General features: G+C 34.7%; 1 protein-coding gene, 1 non-coding gene and 1 pseudogene across 2 annotated transcripts; 1 reads left to right on the top strand and 2 right to left on the bottom strand.

Annotated features, from left to right (window-relative positions):
- Positions 1-388: 388 nt before the first annotated feature.
- LOC106877451 (uncharacterized) lies at positions 389-15964 on the bottom strand. The gene is made up of 6 exons (XR_016242047.1): positions 15854-15964; positions 14505-14943; positions 11842-11937; positions 5358-5468; positions 2040-2136; positions 389-713 (listed from the first exon to the last, which is right to left on the bottom strand). It is a non-coding gene; the product is annotated as an uncharacterized LOC106877451 (transcript).
- Positions 15965-16069: 105 nt separating this feature from the next.
- Positions 16070-18281, top strand: LOC149135603 (uncharacterized; annotated as a pseudogene).
- Positions 18194-20009, bottom strand: LOC149135602 (uncharacterized). Its single transcript, XM_089353103.1, has 2 exons — positions 19217-20009; positions 18194-18231 (listed from the first exon to the last, which is right to left on the bottom strand). The coding sequence occupies exons 1-2, from the start codon at positions 20007-20009 to the stop codon at positions 18194-18196; spliced, it is 831 nt and encodes a 276-aa protein (XP_089209229.1).
- Between the last annotated feature and the right edge of the window lie 252 nt (positions 20010-20261).

Genomic DNA, 20261 nt, shown 5'->3' with positions numbered 1-20261 from the left:
AACAAAACAAAACATCTTGGAAGGAGATCTAGCAAGGAAAATCTAATACATTTTCACTTGCTGGCCATAATTAGCTTACTTCACTGTCATCTCTAATGACATTTAGAATGGTATAAATACCACACTCACTATAATTTTCATTTCTTCTCAGTGAAGTTAGGACCTAGTGCCTATCTAAGAAACTGATATTATTCAACAGGCACTGGGATAAAACCAGTTACCTGCAACAAAGAGGTAAGCTCCAAGCAAACCATGTTCAATCCCAGGTTATATCCTATAACACAATCTTACTTTCCATCCTAAAAAAACAAAAAAGATAAAAACAATTTGGACTAAAACGCAAAGCAAAATGAAATACTTTAAATGGTAGATAACAAATAACAAAAAGTTTTGACCTAAAAATTATTTATTTAAAGATTGGATTGGGATCAGATAGGGGAGTTTTGAGAAGTCAAAATGGGGCATTTGACTGAGAGTGTCAAATTTTCACAGTAAAAGTCACAGGTCGACTGCCTGCTTGAGTAGAGGCTGCAGTACTGCTGCTACCAGCATTTGAACCTTTGTTGCTAAACAGTGCTTTATGAATTAGATTCACATCAACTACAGCAGTTGATGAAGTAGAAGAACTCTGTGAGGCTGTTCCACCACGGGTTGATGTACCACTATCCAGTTTAGGATTGGCACCAGAACTACTGTTTAAATCTTTTCGGAACCTGCAATCAAAACAAGTGAATCAGTTAAAAGAGAGAACAATAAAACAAGAACAATTCTTTTATTTAACATATGTACAACATTCATAAAATGCAAATTATCAGTTTCCATCAAAGTTTTTACATAAACCAATTTAGATAGGTTACTGATGAACCAATAAGTTATTTCTATTTTTCTGCTGTTTTTATCCTTTTCACAGTCGAACTGTTTCACACATAAAAAGTGTTGTTTCAGTAGACATATAATAAAACTTATATGATAAATGCACAAATAGCTGTCAAACTGTGTTAAATTAACTTATGTAACTTTGCATGGAAAGTGTTAAAAGTTCGTATGAATGAAAGTTATCTTGATTATATTGGTATAGCATACTCTCAACTTGAACATGTACTTATCAATTTTAGATATTGTAATCCCCTTTTCAAAAAAAAAAAAAAAAAAAATTAATGCAGATAAAAAAGAATAAAGGCTAGAGAGAGGAGTGGGGGAATAGCTATATAAAAAAAAAAGAGTAACATGCCATTAGATCTCCAGTATTCACTTTTAGATCATTTTATAATTAGGAGAGAAGGAAGTATTCTGAGGCTGATGGAAAGGAGGAAGAAATTCTCAATCTGAGACCTGGCCTGAATGCTTGTTATGGAGTAAACTCTGCTAAAGGAATGCAAGGAGCCAGGTGATGAATTAAGTCCACTGCCTAAGTAGGTCATGGCAGGATTTAAATTTTGAATGCAAAGAACTGGAACAAATCCTGCAAGGTATGTGGCACAACAATCTTACACTTCTATATATCTACTGTACTTTTTATTGAGCATAAAAAGACAAAAGGTAAAATTGGTTTCAATGGGATTTAAATTCAGTGAGTTGAAACAAATACCATGAAATATTCCATCCGATGCTCTACAGCTCTGCCAATTCACTGCTAACAAGAATTATATGACATTTATTCTTGTAGTTGGGTAATCCTGAAATGATCTTGTTTAGAAGCTCAGTTGCTGTGAAGTACTTTGATATTTAAATATCAACATGCCGTGATAATGATCATTAATTACACACATCAGAGAAGCACTTAACATTCGGTTAGCATTATACAAATGCATCTTCAATTTGGGATGTTGAATAGGTCTTACAAAGAATGAAACAGAATCAGTATTTAGGATGTTTATCGACCTCAACCCTAAACATTTTCATTGTATTATACCTTTTAATCTTGTGACTCCCATCTTAAAAGAACCAACAACTGACAGAAGAGTTCAACCTTGTCATTAATATAGCATCATAAACTAGACTATGTAACTCAATAAAGGAATCACAAACAGAATACATACTTGAGAGGTTCTCCCAGAGATTTTGGTATTGCGGAACTGGAGTGGAGAGAAAACACTGGAGATGTAGGAGTCATCAATTTTACTATCATTGGCTGACCTATATATATATATGAGAGAGAGAGAGAGAGAGAGAGAGAGAGAGAGAGAGAGAGACGTATTTATAACGTTGTTTAGTCTACAAAGAATACAATTAAAATCTTAATAGTTAAAAGTAGGCAGTATTCCAAATGAAAAAGTAAAAGGCTTTGTGACAACTAAAATTTTAATTAACATAATGGATCTTTCATGAATTTTGACACTGAGCATTCAATTATCTGATCAAATTCACATTCATCTTGTTAAATTAAAATATAAGTGGCTGAGTATTCAACAGACACATGAATCTTTAATGTAATTCTCAAGCTGAGTCATGATCTGTGACAAAGCCCATCTTTGAATTAAAGAAACAGTTCATCTGACAGGCTTCCAGTTTCCAGCTACCCAGTTCCACTCAGAAGGCTTGGACTGATGTGAGGCAATGGTGAAAACATTTTCTTGAATTGCCATAGATTGAACCCAAGACCTCATCACTGCAAAGCAAACTTCTCAACCACTCAGCCATGCTTGCATTTTCTTCCACATAATGTCAGGGATGATTTTTTGTCAAATTGAAAACTTTCAATGACTTTAGATTTGCTAATGGACAGCCCTATCAGACATGTAATATCAGATGTGAATCAAACAAGTCAGAAATGATCTGATTTTACTCATTCAATTTCTACTTAATATTTTGTTGATTTTTCAAGGAAGAATGAATAAACATGAAAAGATTTTTAACCAGGGTTTTAAAAGTTGCTATTCACTAAACTAGCAGGACATCTTTAGCATAGGATTGATGTATTTCAGTACTGATTTAATCATCTTTCTACCTTGCTCCAGTAGTATACTTCAGTTACAAAGTTTGTGTTAAGAAAAAACATCTGGCTTATGTAAAGACAGTTTTCTAACTATCTTAAAGATAGAGCTGACAGTATTACAAAACTGCTCTATTGAATGAGTGGTTCTAGCCATATAGATATTCACAACAATGTTTCCTAGGAAACTCAACTTTTTTTTACCAAATTCCTTTGCTATATTCATAACTATGAGACTGTTGTAATCACACTTGCTGTTCAACGGAACAGCTCCATGATCAAAGTTGTTCCAACTGACATTCCTGCAGGTTTTCAGGCATAATGTATCTAAAACTATATTGTCCAAAGTGTTCTTTCCTTTTTTTTTTTTAAGACAGTAGGGAAATTAGTCAATTTCCAGCAGCTTGAGGAACAACAATAAGGTTCACTCATTACAAGTTTTCTATTCTGGAGGAATTTAAAAATAAGCTGGAGTGCACTTCATGGAAGGTCAATTGTGTGTGTGTGTGTGCGTGTGCATACACTATATCTTCACATAAAAGTGTCTGAACAAAAATCAGTAATATGTTGACATTCCTTGTCAACAAATCCTCTCTAGCTCTGTGCTTTCAAAAACAAATTTAATAAAAATCCTTTACACAAAAAAAGTAATGGTCAGCAACAGGAAAGGCATCTGGCAGTAAAATGAATACATATATCTATCAACAAAATATGAAAATATTCTAACAAAAGGCCTTATGTACAGACCTTTACGTACTGTTTGATAACTGGAATCAATATATAAAGTTGAACAACAGTTGTCAATTTCCCAACACATTTCATGACAGAAGAAAAAAAAAAAAATTTATGCACTTGAGGGTCAAATATGAACAACAGTGAAAATTTGTAAAAATCATATCTCAGTACATCTGATAATAACTATATAAAAGGGAGTTAGGCAAACAAGATTATAGTTTTAGTAAAGGCATATTCTCAAACCTTATCCCGGATAAATTTCTAATTGTATGACAAAAATCTTTATCAGTAAATTTATAGCTGATAAGGGCTTGTTCCTAAAATGCTATAAATACATAAAACAAAATATCAATATCTACATTTCCAGAAGTATCAGGCATCACGTGTCATTAAAAAGTTACAAGTGTCTGAGCAAAGACATTTCATACTTTCTGGTCTAGTTCATTACTGTCAGTCACTAGCACACCTTAGGTAATTCAATGTTTGCAACCTTGTTGCAAGAAAGAAAGAGATGAATAACACCAACATGCTTCTGTTTATCATAATTAGTATTAAGATGATGAATGGCCGAATCATTTGTACACAGACAAAATGTTTAGCAGTATTTCATCCATCTTTATGTTCCGAGTTCAAATTCTACTAAGGTTGACTTTTGCCTTTCATCTTTTCAGAGTCAATAAGTACTGGGGTTAATTTAATTGACCTAGATCTGTTCCCCAAAATTTCAGGCCATGTGCCTCTAGTAGTGAGGATTATTATTAAGTTGGACAAAATGCCTTGCAGTATTACATTTGGCCTTTTATCTTTTCAGAGTTGATAAAGTAGTCAAAAACTAGTACTGAGTAACTCCTTTCTTCAAAATTATCAGCCGTGTGTCTAAATTAGAAAACATTACTATCTAAGATGATAATTGCAATGACAAAATAGTAGATACTACAGATATATGTCTCAGACAGTATCTGAAAATGGGTATGTCTGTACATAGATATGGCTCTGAAAAGAAACACTGGTTTTTAGGATGCAGACCTAGTTATGTTAAAGAAGTTCTTTTGGCAGGAGGGATCAGCTGAAAATTTTGTGGAGGTACTGGGAGAGAGGGAGAGAAAGAAATGTGAAAAAAAAAAAAAAAAAAATGTAATTTTATTTTATTTCTCTCTTGGCTATCACTGCCTCCAAGTTTCCTTATTTCTTCACACCAATTTCTTTCAAATTTTGCTGCTACTCTCTATCACCAGTGTTTTGGTCAATTATTTTAAATTCCTCACCATTATTTTTCCTGACCAGACATGGATCACTCTAGCCATTGACTTTCTTTCCTAGTTTAAGTTTCCATACACTGAGAACTACAATAATTTAAGGTTGCTGTACCTACATGTACTATGTGCTTGCAAGGTTCAGCATTTGTAATAGGGGCTTGTGAAAATACAGTTCCTTGTTGAAGATTTCTTTGCTTTGTATACAAGTTACACTATTGATTAATTTTTATGTTGTGTACAAAAAAAGTGTGAAATATACATGAGTAAATACAGTATCTTTCCTACTGGCCATAGAAAATCTTCCAGCTGTCATATCCATTTAATATAGATGGTTCTATACAAACACACACCACAAAGAGAAATAATAGTACACTATGAAAAATAACTCTTACAACTTGAGTTAGATTTGAAAGAAAACAAAAAAGGAACCATACCATCAAGTTCTTTGTTGTGGTATTTATTGACACAACCAGCTTTCAATAGATGGGCCTTTTTTAGAGCTCCAACTGGGCCTTTTTTAGAGCTCCAACTGCACCAAACAATTCCTAAAAGTAAAAAGAAACCCAATTCATTTAATAGATATTATTTCAAGTATATGAATAATAAAAAATAATCTATGATTTAGGCACAAAGCCAATAATTTTACCTAATTCAGAATCCTTTAAACCATAGATTAAGTTTTCTAAAATAAAATGAGTTATTTTTTGCTGATGGAATATTGTAAATAAAATATATAAAAAAAGACTCTACAAAACAATATACAATGAGTAAAAGAAAGAGATGCTACATATCAACTGACGTTTTACTTTTACAGATTTCAAATACTAAAAGTCATTGTTCTGATGACAATACAATAAAGAAATGCTAATACCACTATAAACGTATATGGTTTGGAATGTTTAACATACAAGTCGATATCTATGAACATAGATAAGGTAGCAGCAGCAGGAGGCCATAAATGTCTAGTAGCAATAGGGAAATTAACACACAAGTGGCTGAGTACTCCACAGATACACACACCCTTAATGTAGTTCTCACGACACAGGTGACAAGGCTGACCATTTGAATTAGAGGTACAACTCATTTTTGCCAGCTGAGTGAACTGGAGCAATGTGAAATAAAGTGTCGTGCTCAAGGACACAAATTGATACCAGGAATCAAACTCAACCTTATGAGCCAAATACCCTAACCACTAAGTCATGCACTTTCACATACATACACTCACTTTCTCTCTCTCACACACATACGTGTATGTGCGCGTGTGCACACACACACACCTGCTTCTCATTACTTGATTACAATGAGTTTACATTACCAGCAATTTAAACGAGGGTCAACATAGCAAGTGACTAATGCTAAAGAGAACACTACTTCTGGATAACAAATGGTGGCCTAGATATACCAGGGAGGCATTACAAAACCTACATAATTAACTATTTTGTCACAAACTATGCAGATTGTAATTTAGTTGTACCCCATTTTCTAAGCAGCAGAAATAGGCTTTAATCACCTACACCAACCAATAACTAATTAGTAATATATTTTATTTTCCCTTGTATTCTTGACTAGAAGACCTAACTGCCACTTTTCAGCTGGGCTTCACACTGAAAGCATTTATTAGATTTTCATCACAACACACATTGTGTACTTTTCTTCTACCTAGAGTAAAGAATCTTGATTTATTAAGACTACACACCCACTCACATGCGTATATATGTGAACACACATACACACACTCTTAGCACTTTGTTTGACTAAAGGCAGTGCTCCAGCATGGCCATAGTCAGACGACTGAAACAAGCAAAAGAATAAAAGAATAGCAGTTGACTGCCTCCCTTAACTAATAGACAGGAGATTACACTGCATAGTAATCAATAGAGTTATTGTTTACAAAACTAGCATGCTTGTTTGTATTATGTCAAATCATTTTAAAAGATGACCTTTATATATCTATTTCAATACAGAAGACGCTTATGTTTTAAGATAAGCTTAACAGAAAATAAACAATATCATGATCAAGGCCACATCAAAACAACATTTAAAAACATTTGAACAATATCAAGCAGTTAGTAACAGATGGCATGCTAAGAGGATATATATATATATATATATATATATATATATATATAATAATGTTTATAGGATAGAATTAAAGGTAGAGACTTTTTCTTTTTATTCTTAATCCTGCTCAATAGTCAAACAAATATTCTAACCCAAATCAACAAGTACACAAAACAAAACCTATTATAAGCAACAACCTCATGTGTATGCAAGCACATGTAAACAGATAGGTCTACAGGACAACATTTAATTCGGATATATTTCTTTCTGCTTCATTTCAATTTAAAGACACGAGCACTCAGAGTGCAAACCTCCAGCAAGGTAACACCAACGATTAGCCAGAGATGATTTTTAATATGAGAATATTTGAAATAAACTAGACTGCTCTCAAAAACGAGAATACTAAAAATGAACCTGACCACCCCCCAAAATTACGTAAAGAAACAGAAAAATTATCCAGAATTCTTGTCTGGTACCAGATCGATTCCAAAATCTAATCAGTTCATGCCAGTCACAAGGCCAAACATGCCTGAAAGTTTCATCCGAATCCATCCAGCAGGTCTTGAGATATTTTGTCCATAGACAAACAAATAAACAAATGTGACTGAAAACAATACCTCTGCCTTCGTTAAGACTGAGGTAATCAATAGCCTAGCAGTAAGATTTTAGAATAGGTACTACTATCATACTGTAACATAATTCTAAAGTATGGAAATGTATCATTTAAAGTAAGTTAAAAACAAAATATAATGAAGGACATATATAGTAGAAAAATTTACTTTACCATTGTGTAACCCCCACCCACTGACTGTATCTGGTTCATTTTGTTCACATTTTACTGACAAATAATGTCAACTAGTGTGAGATACGTCTGGGTGACATGTAGTCATGTCTAACTGATCATAAAATATGAGCCACACCCAAAAACACAACTTAATATAATTATGAATGGAAACTTCAAGAATGTTGATATGCAAATCTAAACAAGTGAAACTGGATTCTTAATATTGGGTCATCCCATAAATAATGTGGTTTTTTTAGACTTCTATTTTTCAAAATTAAGATAAACAACATCCTTTTTTAATCTAAAATATACTCTCCTTCATTTTCTACAATGCTCTTCCATCTATCTTGTAGACTTGCAAGGACCCTCTTCTAAAATTCACTTGATGTGATGAAAAATACTCCACCAGTACTTTTCTGACCTCATCTACAGAATTCATATTTTTTCCATCCAAATGATTTTATGGGGCAATGTCCAGTAAATATGGTGGGTGGGGCATTATTTCCCATTCAGACTGCTCCAGCCTTTGGAATGTCATCCTCGCTGAAGATGGCCGTAGCACTGACTTAAGCCACTCGAGCTGCTCACAGTAAATCTCCTTTGTTATCGTTTGGTTTGGGTTTAAAAGTTCAAAGAGGACTAAAGCTTTCATATCGCACCAAACAGATAACACCTTACATGGGTGAATGTCTTTAGCCTGGGGTGCTGGTCTTTCTCTCTTCCCTACCCACAGTCTTTGGCCCAGAACATTTTTATAGACATCCCATTTCTTGTTACCAGTCACTACTCGGTCGGAAAAAGGTTCATTTTTGAGACGTTACAGCAAAGAAAAGTATACATTCACTCTCTGCATGCGATTAGACTCGGAAAGTTTGTGAGGAACCTATTGGCTCAATTTGATGACATTTCTGATAGCATGCAGTTGTTGATGAATGGTTGAATGACCAAATCCGAGCTTCTCTGCTAGTTCCTCAACAGTTACGATGAGATTTTGCTACACAGCTCTTCCAGGACGAGGCTCATCTTCTAGGCTGTAGTTTCCGGCTCGGAATTTCTGGAATCACCACTGACACTGGCTTACACTTATTGTCTGATCCCCTATACTACATTAATATCCTTGCATTTTCCATTGCGTTGGTGCTTTTATTGAACTCATAAAGCAAAATATGTTGAATATGCTTCTTTGTCACTTCTACTGTAGCTTTGAAAAGATAACTTAAAATCAAACTGCACTCTTGAAAACTTGCTTAAAGAATAAGAACAATGTAAAATTACTACCTGCTTTTATAGCGAAGTTGATGCCTGTAGTTTATCCCGTCCCCCTCTGACTTTTAGTTCATGCAACTAGGAAAAACTGCATTATTTATGGGATGACCCAATACAAATACTTGTAGGAAACAGGTATAGACATTAAGAATTCTGATTTGATGATGGAGCAAGGCTCCAATCAGGTGTAGAATGATATTGTAGATAAAGTCATAAAAGCTAAGAGATATATAAAAAAAAGAATGAAAATAAATGGATAGCAAGGAATACTATCAGACAACTTGGCTTGCCAATTTTCCATATAGAAGGGACCAAAAGTAGAGGTATTCTGAATTATGAAACTCTGTGCCAGTGTGATGTCAAAAAAATTGTATATTTTGATTGTGTATTTACCCTTGCCAAGACTGGGGTATGAATGCTATTAGTAGTTGTTGAAAAAAAGGGAATACAGAGGGTTCCTCTGAAAAGACTCAAAAGTGGGATCAGCTATTGAGGCAGCCAACTATACAGTTGGAAGAGCCATTATGAATATCATAGCAGTGAAAGCAGAACTACCAGGGATAGTTGATGCTGAAAATATCTAGTGAAGTAAGGGATACACCAGTTATTCACATAACTAAATAGGAGGTGTTATTCCCAAAGACTGGCATATTAGCAGCATGGTGAACAGTTCAAAGGAGTTTCTTTAGAAAGGAGCAATTACAAGGATATGAAATTGATGAACCAAGACATGAAAATTGCAGAGAGAATTAGAGGAGGCAAAGTTTGGTTTTGTGCACTGCTCTATTTTTAGCAAGGAAGCTAGAGAGATCTCAACCAAGAGGGCACTATTGTACCTAGTATTCATTTATTTTATACATGTTAAATAAAAAAGAAACTAAGACATTTATCCATGTTGCTGTACTGATCTGCTACCTAGTTTGTAACCCAAATATACAATCATCAGCAAATTCCCACGACAGAAGAAATCAGGCTAAACAAATAAGGTACAACAATCTATTTCTGAATATTGCTAAATATTACATGACAGAATAATGGTATTATAATCTCAGACCCAGTTCTGCAGTCATTCTCAAGACATTGATTATGTCTATGCTGTTATAAGATTGTACAAGTAGAGTTGGTAGAGACTAAACAATAACTGCATCATGATAGCTTATCATAATTTATTAAAAAATAACTGCCTGAAGATGTATTTAGTAAGTATTTGACAACTCCTTAAACATATGCTTACTTAATAAAGAAACCAAGGTAAACTTTAAGTTTACAACTAAAAATATCTTTTACTACTGCGCCACAATTTTGTATAGAATGAAGAACTGTTATCTACATCTATTTTCTGTCTAAAGAAGTTTCATGAAATTTGAATGGGTAATTTAATGCTATGTCTAAGTGAAGAATTATCAACAGAAAAACTCTATCAGTCAAGTGTAAAGTTTTAAGATTTCCAGCAACTCCCAAAATTTATGCAAATACTGAAATAAAATCGTCACCCATGCTAGCAAGACAACAGATGGCAGTAAAATACTCATTACAATTATTAATCAACTCTTACTGAATTGAAATTATATGAGCATTTGGAATCATTGCCCATCAAAGAGAACAAGTAACTCCAAATAGGAACTCAGACCATGACAAATCATCTAATCCATGCTGGTATGGAAAGCAAATGGAAAATGATGACTGACATAATAAAGTATATAAAATAAAATTGATGTGAAATATGTTTAAATTTTTTTAGCTAGAACTCTTCATTCCAGAATAAGCAGGTACAACAGTACAACAAAAGTAAGTACACTGCAATGGGTGCTGGCATGATTGTGTGGTTAAGTAGTTCACTTCACAATCACACATGTCTAGATTCACTCTCATTGCATGGCACATTGTGAAAATGATTGATCTTCTACAATAACCCCAGGATGAACAATAAACCTGTAAGTGAAATTTGGTAGTTAGAAACTATGTAGAAACTCCATTTCAACTACTGTGAAACTAGTTGAAAAAACATTTTGCAGAAATGAAAAGAGCCTTCCTCTGCTCTTTCTATGATGCACACCTTGTGCAGTCATGTTTCATGCAAATATTGAACTTCTTAGTCACCAGATGAAGCAACATAACAAACATGTGGGAGAAGAAAGAATACTACTTGGAAATAAAAAATTGGTGATATTATGTGTGAATGTGTATGTATACACGTGTATATTTTATCAAAGTATATCAGTAAAGGGGGTAAACATCACCGAGACAGAAAAAAAGAATGATGCTCTTTGAATGAATTTTTTTGTGATATTTGTTCTGCCCTGAATTTAGAAACTTCCTTGTGTCACTTTTACAGTAAAAAATGCAGTGAACTAGACTAGTTGAGCAGAAACTGAAAATGTGATATAAATTCTGCAAAAGGTAAGCATGCTCAGTCATTGCTACAGAAATTAAATATAAGGGAGATAATAATGGTTAACCACCTACAACCTAGCGTTAAATATTTATAATAAAACTCAATTTGTGGAATTTATCACCATTACATCACATATAAATGCTAATTTATGCTAGTATATACATACAATTAGAAGTACTTTTAAAATAAGCTTTTGGGGTCCCACTCTCTTTCCAGAAGAAAATTAAAGAAATGTCAAGAGACATTAGACACAATTCTCAGTAATATGAAAATATCACTATTCCCATATTCATCACGACTAAAGTTACAACTATCATAATTTGTTCATATTTATTCTTCTTTGAGCTATTGGGATTTTGTACTGTTGCAATATTTCTTTTCTTCTAGAGTGAAATAAAATGCTTTGACTTACAATTATATCATCCTGAGTGACAATTGGATGAAGATTAATGACCAACACACGGTAGCCAGATGAAGATGAAGAATTGGAGAGAATGTCAGAAGAAAACTGAAACAAATCAAATCAAAGAAATTTATGAACAAAAACATATTTAGATTAAGAATAGTTCCTTTCTAAATGTATTTCATATCTTGTTTTCATAGCTGAGAGATAAACACATTAAAGAGATTTATCTATCTAAACCATTTACTGTGAAAAAAAATCATTACTATCTAGTTTAAATGGTTCCTGTATATTGTATATGATTGCTGTAGGAAATATGTAAACAAAGGCTTCCAAAATGAGCATGCAGTGAACACAGCACAAACAAAATAATTGTTGAAAAGTAAATAAAAAAGAAAAAAAATGTGGTACACACTAAAAAAAAAAAAAAGTTTGCTTCAAGCTTAATTTCCCTGGTAATTAAGTGGATATCATTACAAGACTCACTGCCAAGGAGGACATCAGCCTGTTGCAAAGCCAATCCTAATCCCACTAACTATTGCTGGTATGTGTTTTCAGCTGTATAGATTGTAACGAAATGCTTTGCTCAAAAACACAATATCTTGCTCCATAAATATAAAATTCAGAAGTTCTTGATACTGTCAAAATGATTATGAGTCCATAGTTATGTGAGTATTCACAAATACTTATGTATTTATATAAATTTGGTTGAAAAAACTGGAGAAATTTAACTCAATATATACCATTTTAATGTCCACTTTTCCAAGCTTGCAAAGGTCAGAATTCATTTTGGCAGATTTTCTTCAGCTTCATGCCCTTCTTCAAGTCACCAACCCGTTTGTTTCCAAACAAGCTAATATTTTTCCATTACATGACATACTTCTATGGATGACTAGAAATAACATCATTTGTATGACAGAGGCACTTGTTTACAACTATCATGGGATGCCAAGACAATAACACATACACAACTGGGAACATTTTGTTTCCATCTACCAAAAGCACCCGCAAGGTTTTGGTTGATCTGAAGCTGTAGCAGAAGATACTTGTCCAAGGTGCCATGTACCAGGACACAACCTAAAATCATATGGTTAAGAAGCAAACACCTCAACCACATAGTCATACCTGTATGTACACACACACAGACACTATATATATTTCCTAGCCATGCAAGCGTGGAAGATGGATGTTAAACAATAATGATGATTTTAAAACAATGACTGGAAAATTTGGTAGTTTTTCATTACAGCAGAGGAAATACAACATGAATAATAATAATCTTTTCTGCTATAGGCACAAGGCCTGGAATTTTGGGGGAGAGGACCAGTCATTATATCAACCCCAGTGCATAATTGGTACTTAATTTATTGACCCCGAAAGGATGAAAAGCAAAGTCAACCCCAGCGGCATTTGATAATGATAATTTTACAACAGTTATATATATATATATATATATATATATATATATATATATATATAGAGAGAGAGAGAGAGAGAGGATCTATTGTAACTCTTCAGACAAAAATTATATTTGAATCTCACAGGAGACTTAGGGCTTGATCAAAAACAAGATGAGTGGATAATATCCAATCCAACCAAAAAGTGTAATGATGGTTACTTCTGATAAGGACCTTATGAAGAAAGTGCCTGAGGACTATACCCCCAACATCCCTCCCAAGAATAGTGGACAAAGAAAATGCATGGATGGACAATGGGTAGAAATCATGTTACCGTTTTACAGAGTTTACTAACATGACAGGATATATTATAGTCACGAGGAATATTTTAAAAAAATATGTCAAAGACTGTACTTCCAAGAAGGTACAAGTAATAATCATTTCAAATTACAATGCCAATCTATTTTTATTATTTGACATGTAATATGGAGTTGGAATACTGGGTCTGCTAGTTTCTTACTTAGAATCATACTCTACTGGTCTTAGATAAGGAACTCAAATTTGAGAATGGATTTCAATGTTTCTGTGGAGAATTTGTGGGCAATAGATACCATATAACTTGGAGATGTTATCTGTAATATATCAGTGTCTTAACTAGAGGAGATACTCAACTCTCATCAGTTTAACGCATAGTAAAACTGGAGTTAACAACCATTGCTTAAAAATCATACTAGGCTTAATTTTTTTCATGGCTTAGTCAGGAGTCCATGATCTCTGAAGAGCTGATGAGACTGGGCAGAATTAAAAAGAACTAGTTACAGATTGTTGCAGTAGGTAGCATTGCAAATCAAGTTATTTATCCTCAGGACCAGGTGGTGATTTTGAAATGGTGCATCAAATTAGGTCTAAGACTTAAGTATATATAAATAAAAGAACAATCCAAGCATTGAAAAGTAGTTAGATTACTTGCCAACTAGAGTTCCAACTCTAACATAGTAAACTACCATGACTTGTCTGTTACTTTAGGTGTAAATAGATTGTGACTATAATTCCTAATTTCTTGGTTCAATGGTTGGAGTTAGGAAAAGCACTGAACAGTGGAAAATTTGTTTCAATATTTACTTAATTTGGACACCCACCCACCCCAAAAAAACTAACAAAGAAAACCTTTAAACTTTTCCATCATTGACAAATAAATTGTAAAATAAAATAGTGATCATTACTGTTTTGACATTAACTCATGCAGATGTCAAATTCAAAAACAGAATTACTCACCTGGTCATGTGAATCAACATTACTTGCAGGTTTCATACGTTTTGTAGCAGATGGAACAATCCCAAAATCTCTGGACTGACGAGGAAATTTGATAAGACTTTCCCGATCTAATGGTAAGGAAGATTTCGATGGATTGCTAGCAACTTCGTATTTGTCTCTACGAGTCATTGACGAAGAAGAAAGTACAGAATTCTGGCTAAAGCCGTAATAACCATGGAGATGAGGATAATGACTGTTGTGGTAGTGGTGGTGGGGATAAAGGTGAAGTAAGGTGTCAAGCAGAAGAAGTGAGGGAAGAGTATCCAGAAGTACTCAAATGTTCATAATCATAGTCTATGGATTTAGGAGTAGAGATTTTCTCTCGATAATGATCATTCTTCAATTGTATAACAGGACCTCTCAGGGGCTCATATGTTGCGATATTTGATCTTTCATCACTCTGAAACAATTGAAAAAAAGTCAAGTTAGAAACTAAAAAAATAAAATGATACAAATATGTATATTAAACTTCACACAAATTGTATTACAGCAGGCACCTAGCAGCATTTGACAAATCCATTAGATTTAAACATATGCGAGGAATCAGTTGTAGAGTGTTAGAGTAAACTGTGTGGTATGGTCATGTGATGTGCATGGAAAATGTTAGCTATGTAGAGCAGTTCAAAGTGGATGGAAACATAGGAATAAGTAGTGATGACCGATCTCAAGAAGCTGAACCTCGCAAAGGGAGAAATGTGCTAAAGAAAATCGAAGTCCATGAAAACATAGAAAAACAAATGTAAAAGAAATGCTGGTGGTCAAAGAGGGTGGGATGATTAACATCTACAATTCATGCTCATATGTACATACTCGATCCCCATCTTAATTACTACACATCATTCTCTCATGATTCCTTCATCTATTATTAATTACTGACATTTATCACTCCTTTTTTTCAGTTAGTACCTTCCTGCTCTGTCTTTTCTATTATATTCTGTTCCTCTGTCACTATCTCACTTGCTCATGTTTCTTTTCAATCTAACCAACAACCTCCATGTAATGTCTGTCTCTATCCCTTTCCATTACCCTCTTCTCTATCATTCTGGTTCTCTTTTTAGACTCCCTCTTTCTGCCACCACACTGCCTATGTCATGGAAGATAGCAATGCATGCACACCTGCCAATTCATCCCTTGTTACCTGGCTAATTTATCAGCACATCTCACCTCAACAACCTATTCTGACTACATTGTTCCAAAAGACATTGGTCTATTAGCCTGAAAGCTGATCTAAGTCTTCCCAACTCTCTTTGCATGAAGACAATCATCAGCTGGCCACTGACAACCTACTGCCTTTTTGCTATTAAAAATACAAAATGAACTGATGCAGAGGAGGCAGCAATGGGGACAATAGACTGTTCATTTGCTGTTACACTCCAAGAAGGGCTCTTGCCTGATGAACTGGGTACAATCAACACAATCATATTTTACATCAACTTTTCCGTGCCAGTAGGGGTTGGATAGATTTTCTGAAGCAGTGCTTTATGTCCAGATACCCTTCCTATTGTCAAGCTTTTACTTCATACAACATGCAGAGATTTAGTGTATCATACTCTAAAGCTGACGTACATATAGTTAGATACTTTATTTAAGACATAATTCTGACTAATAACTTGAATCTTCACCAAGAATACTATTAAAAGAATGATACAACATGCATGTGTGCGCACACACACACATAAAAGGCATTTCAGAGCATATAAATTGTCATGCACACATATGCAGTGAGGGGACTTAGAGAATACCACATACACACATTCTTTATCCAAAGTGTGTATATGTAAGTTGTTAATATCTATCAAGGAAAAAAGTATTCTTAATTACCAAGTTTAGGGGGGTAAAGAAAATAAATAAAAATATTCAAGGGAAGTAACTGAACGTTTTACCAGTATTCTCCGTACATCTCTGTTTATAAATAAATCACACACGTGATTTGATTGACGTTAACTGTTTATATATAAATCACGTGGTTGAATATCATAGTTTCTTATGAGAAATCGAAAATGCCTCGTGGAAGACCGGCTGCACAATATCTTATTGTTGCTGAAAACGAAATCCTCACTCGTGAATTAATATTAGAGGAAAAATGGAATATCAGTGAATTAAGCAGTAGCTCAAGATACAGAATGTTGGAATGATGTGCGCGTCGTCGACTTATTAGAAATAAGTTTACCTGCGACGACTGTCTAGTACCATGCGGACTTGTTACACGTGGTGACAGAATAGATGGAAAAGAATGGGGATCTAGTTCAAAACGGGGGCACCAGTATTTTCTTAACGAAACACTTTGAAACTTGGGACACTGGTAGAATGTGTCATATAAAACATCTTTTTCTCTTAGTCTTCTTAAGAAAAATTATTATATTGCAATTTATTTCATGTTAAAGTTGTCGTATTTCTGTAATTTCAACCAATGACTGACGTCCATTCAGCCGAATACATTAAGTGCTGACTACGTAAACAAACGATTCTCAAACGATTCTGGCGGTGATAAAATTATTATTTCCTTGTCAAAAAATGGTTGAAGCATATTGGCAGTAGCCAATAAACCTTTCTATTATAGGCACAAGGCCTGGTTTTTGAGGGAAGGAGCAAGTCGGTTAGGGAAAACGAACACACGTGTGTTGCCTCTCTGCAAAATGTCAGAAGTAATGGAGATTAAATACGCTTTACACCGCTTAAACTGCCAAAGGAGTAACTATAAACAGCTGAATTGGTTGAAATGATCGAAATAAGACAATTTTTTACATGAAATTAATTCGAATACAAAAATTTTTTTCTGTTCTATAACACAAAATAGATAAGTATACGAAGTTTGAAAGTCTTTCGGTACCAAAATCACTACATAAAACATAAATGAAAACTGGTGCCCCCGTTTTGAACTAGATCCAAGAATGGTACTGTAAACAGTGTAAAAAAAAGAAATCTGTCCGTTACAGTTCATTTTTTGAAAGGAGCCATATTCAACTGTACAATCTGGTGTTGCTTATTTACTGCTGGTGCAAGGAAATAATGCAAAAACATATTATAGATGAGTGCTCTCTTAGTCACACTAGCGTGGTAGATTGGAGCAATTTCTGCCGTGAAGTGTGTGACGAATGGCTTCGTCAAAACCCCATGGAAATTGGCGGTGTTGACAATAATGGACAGCCACTGGTGGTAGAAATAGATGAAAGCAAGTTCTTTCATCGAAAGTACCACCGTGGGCTGTGGAGACCTGGCCACTGGGTTTTCGGAGGTGTTGAGAGAGACTCAGGGAAGTGTTTCCTTGTAGAAGTGCCCGACCGAACAGAGCAGACACTGTCGGAAATGATACAGCGGTGGATTTTGCCAAGAACCCACATAATCAGTGACGGGTGGGCATCCTATGCCAATATCACAAACTTGGGGGCGATGTATATACACCCACGAAGTTATTGTGCATGGGGACCACTTTGTAGATCCAAATGATAATGAAATTCATACACAGAATATAGAAAACTTGTGGATGAGATTGAAAAGAAAACTTCGGTGGCAATTCGGGACATCGGATGAATTATTTTCATCTTATCTACATGAATTTCTATGGCGGAATTCAATCCCAAAAGAAAAAAAACATTTGTTTATTTTTTGGCTGCCATTTCTGAAGTGTATAATGTTGAGTAGGTGAATTTCTAGAACTGCATGGTGACCCTCACTCGACGAGGTCGTGCTCATTGAAAATAGATATATTTTAATGAAATTTTCGGCATAACTACAGGGTTTTACCCACCAGACTTTGGGAGGTCATAACTTTCAGAAAAATGAATATTTTTTAATGAAATTTTCTATGCATATAGTATTTACTATGTAGAATCCGAATATACAAAAATTTGGAATGGGGGTGGGGGACAATTTTCGGAAATTCCAACAGAGTCCACTTAAATTCTTCTTAACTTCCAGGAAAATTAATATTTTTTCGTGAAATTTTCTACAAATATACCTTGATGTATGTACATTTCGAGCATGTAGGAATTTTGAAGGAAACAACTGCAGGTTATTTTTGAGAAGCGTTCCCCACTCGGTGGTGTTTCGGAGCAAGTCGTCCATATTTGTTTCATTTTTCTCTATTATGTGCGTATGTGCATCCGTAGATTTCTAGACAGTGAAGAGAAGCCGTCATAAGAAAACTTTCGTTAAAAATAACATGCACACAATTTTTTTTTCTCAATAGAAGTAAATTCCAAAGTAAACGTTTCTAGTAGAGAAGTAGAAGAGAACAGGAGCAAAAATAGGAATATCACGCAAGGTTAAATATAGAAACTATCACAGTGTCGCTTCCCGAAGAATTTTTAAATGTTAGCTTTCCGAAACTTTTTTTTCAATCTTGTAAAAACACGAAGATTAAGAATAAACAGAAAAAGTACACAAATATATTTTACATACCTGTCGTATACGTCGGTTTTGTTTTTTTTCACTTTAAAGGTGGATTAATCCCAACAAAATAACATAAGTTTAGTCACTGTTTCAGTACGTGTTTGTGTTCTTCATTGATCTTATGTGAAATCTCGTATTAGTTAAAAAATGTTTGTTTAAAAAAAAAGTATGTTATGTATATATGTATTTAAAATGTGTATTGCTCAGCAATTTGAGCAAAGAGTACCTCTTCCGCCACATGAATTCTATTAAATACGTGGAAAACAACTCGGATGAGGTACCATAAAGTTGCCGATATTTGCGCTTAGCATGCGCCCACATTCCTTCTACATGATTTGTGTGTACACCTGTGGCTTCATCAACAAATGAAACTGAGTGGTTTACCGTTAAATGCAGGAACCCTTGCTGCTGCAAATTGCGATAACCTGCCCATTCATCAATGAAAATGATGCTCCCTGGACGGACATGTTGCCGGATAATGGATTCCAAGGAATCCATGGACCGGCTATTATCCGGGCATATAGATAAAAAGCAATTGGCGGGATTGTCCAATTCAACCCCACCCAACACCCAAGTGTCGTGGTAGTGCGCACCCCGCCGATACTTTCGGTGCATGAATTTCGATTCATCGATGGCAACTACGACATCAGGGCCGCCAATCATTATTGGGTTAGCAATTAGGTGTTGTGCCAGGATACCTCGGCAGAAATTGGCCCAATCCACCACAGTGGACCAACTCGCAATTTGTAACTCGTGCATAATTCTCCGCAAGGGTACATCAATCGACCACCAATACAAAAAGAGCAGTATTGTTTTTAAAGGCAAATTGCTCTTTTGAAAAAACGATCCTTTTCTAATAGAAAAGCGTTTTCGACACTGTCGACCAGTACACTTCCAGCTATATCCATCTTGAACTGGCCGAAATTTCGAAAATGAACAATTGTGGCCACAGTCACAAACATGCGCTTCTGCTAAAAGTCCATATCTTTTCAGCCAGTCAATGAGATGGTCCTGGTCACGGCTGATTTCATACAAATCCACCAGGCGAAACGGAGGACATTGCATAATATTCATCCTGAGTAGCAATAGAATAAATTCAATTTCAGTGTAAAATTTCCAAAGATTCTGAAACCTTCCAAAGTGGCAACAGAATGAATTTAATTTCAGTGTAAAATTTCCAAAGATAGAGTAAGGTTACCGAGAAAAGGATGCGAGGGAAGTTGTGTCTTATAGTTGGCTTTGGTCGTGTTGTCTTTTAGGTGGCTGACTGCTTGTGACTATATCTGTAGATGTCCATTCCCTAACTGATTGAGTTGTCACGAGTTG

This window comes from Octopus bimaculoides, chromosome 5 (assembly GCF_046866305.1).
Source record: "Octopus bimaculoides isolate indiv1 chromosome 5, ASM4686630v1, whole genome shotgun sequence".
Taxonomy (NCBI): Eukaryota; Metazoa; Mollusca; class Cephalopoda; order Octopoda; family Octopodidae; genus Octopus; species Octopus bimaculoides.
This window is presented reverse-complemented; position numbering and strand designations above follow the sequence as displayed.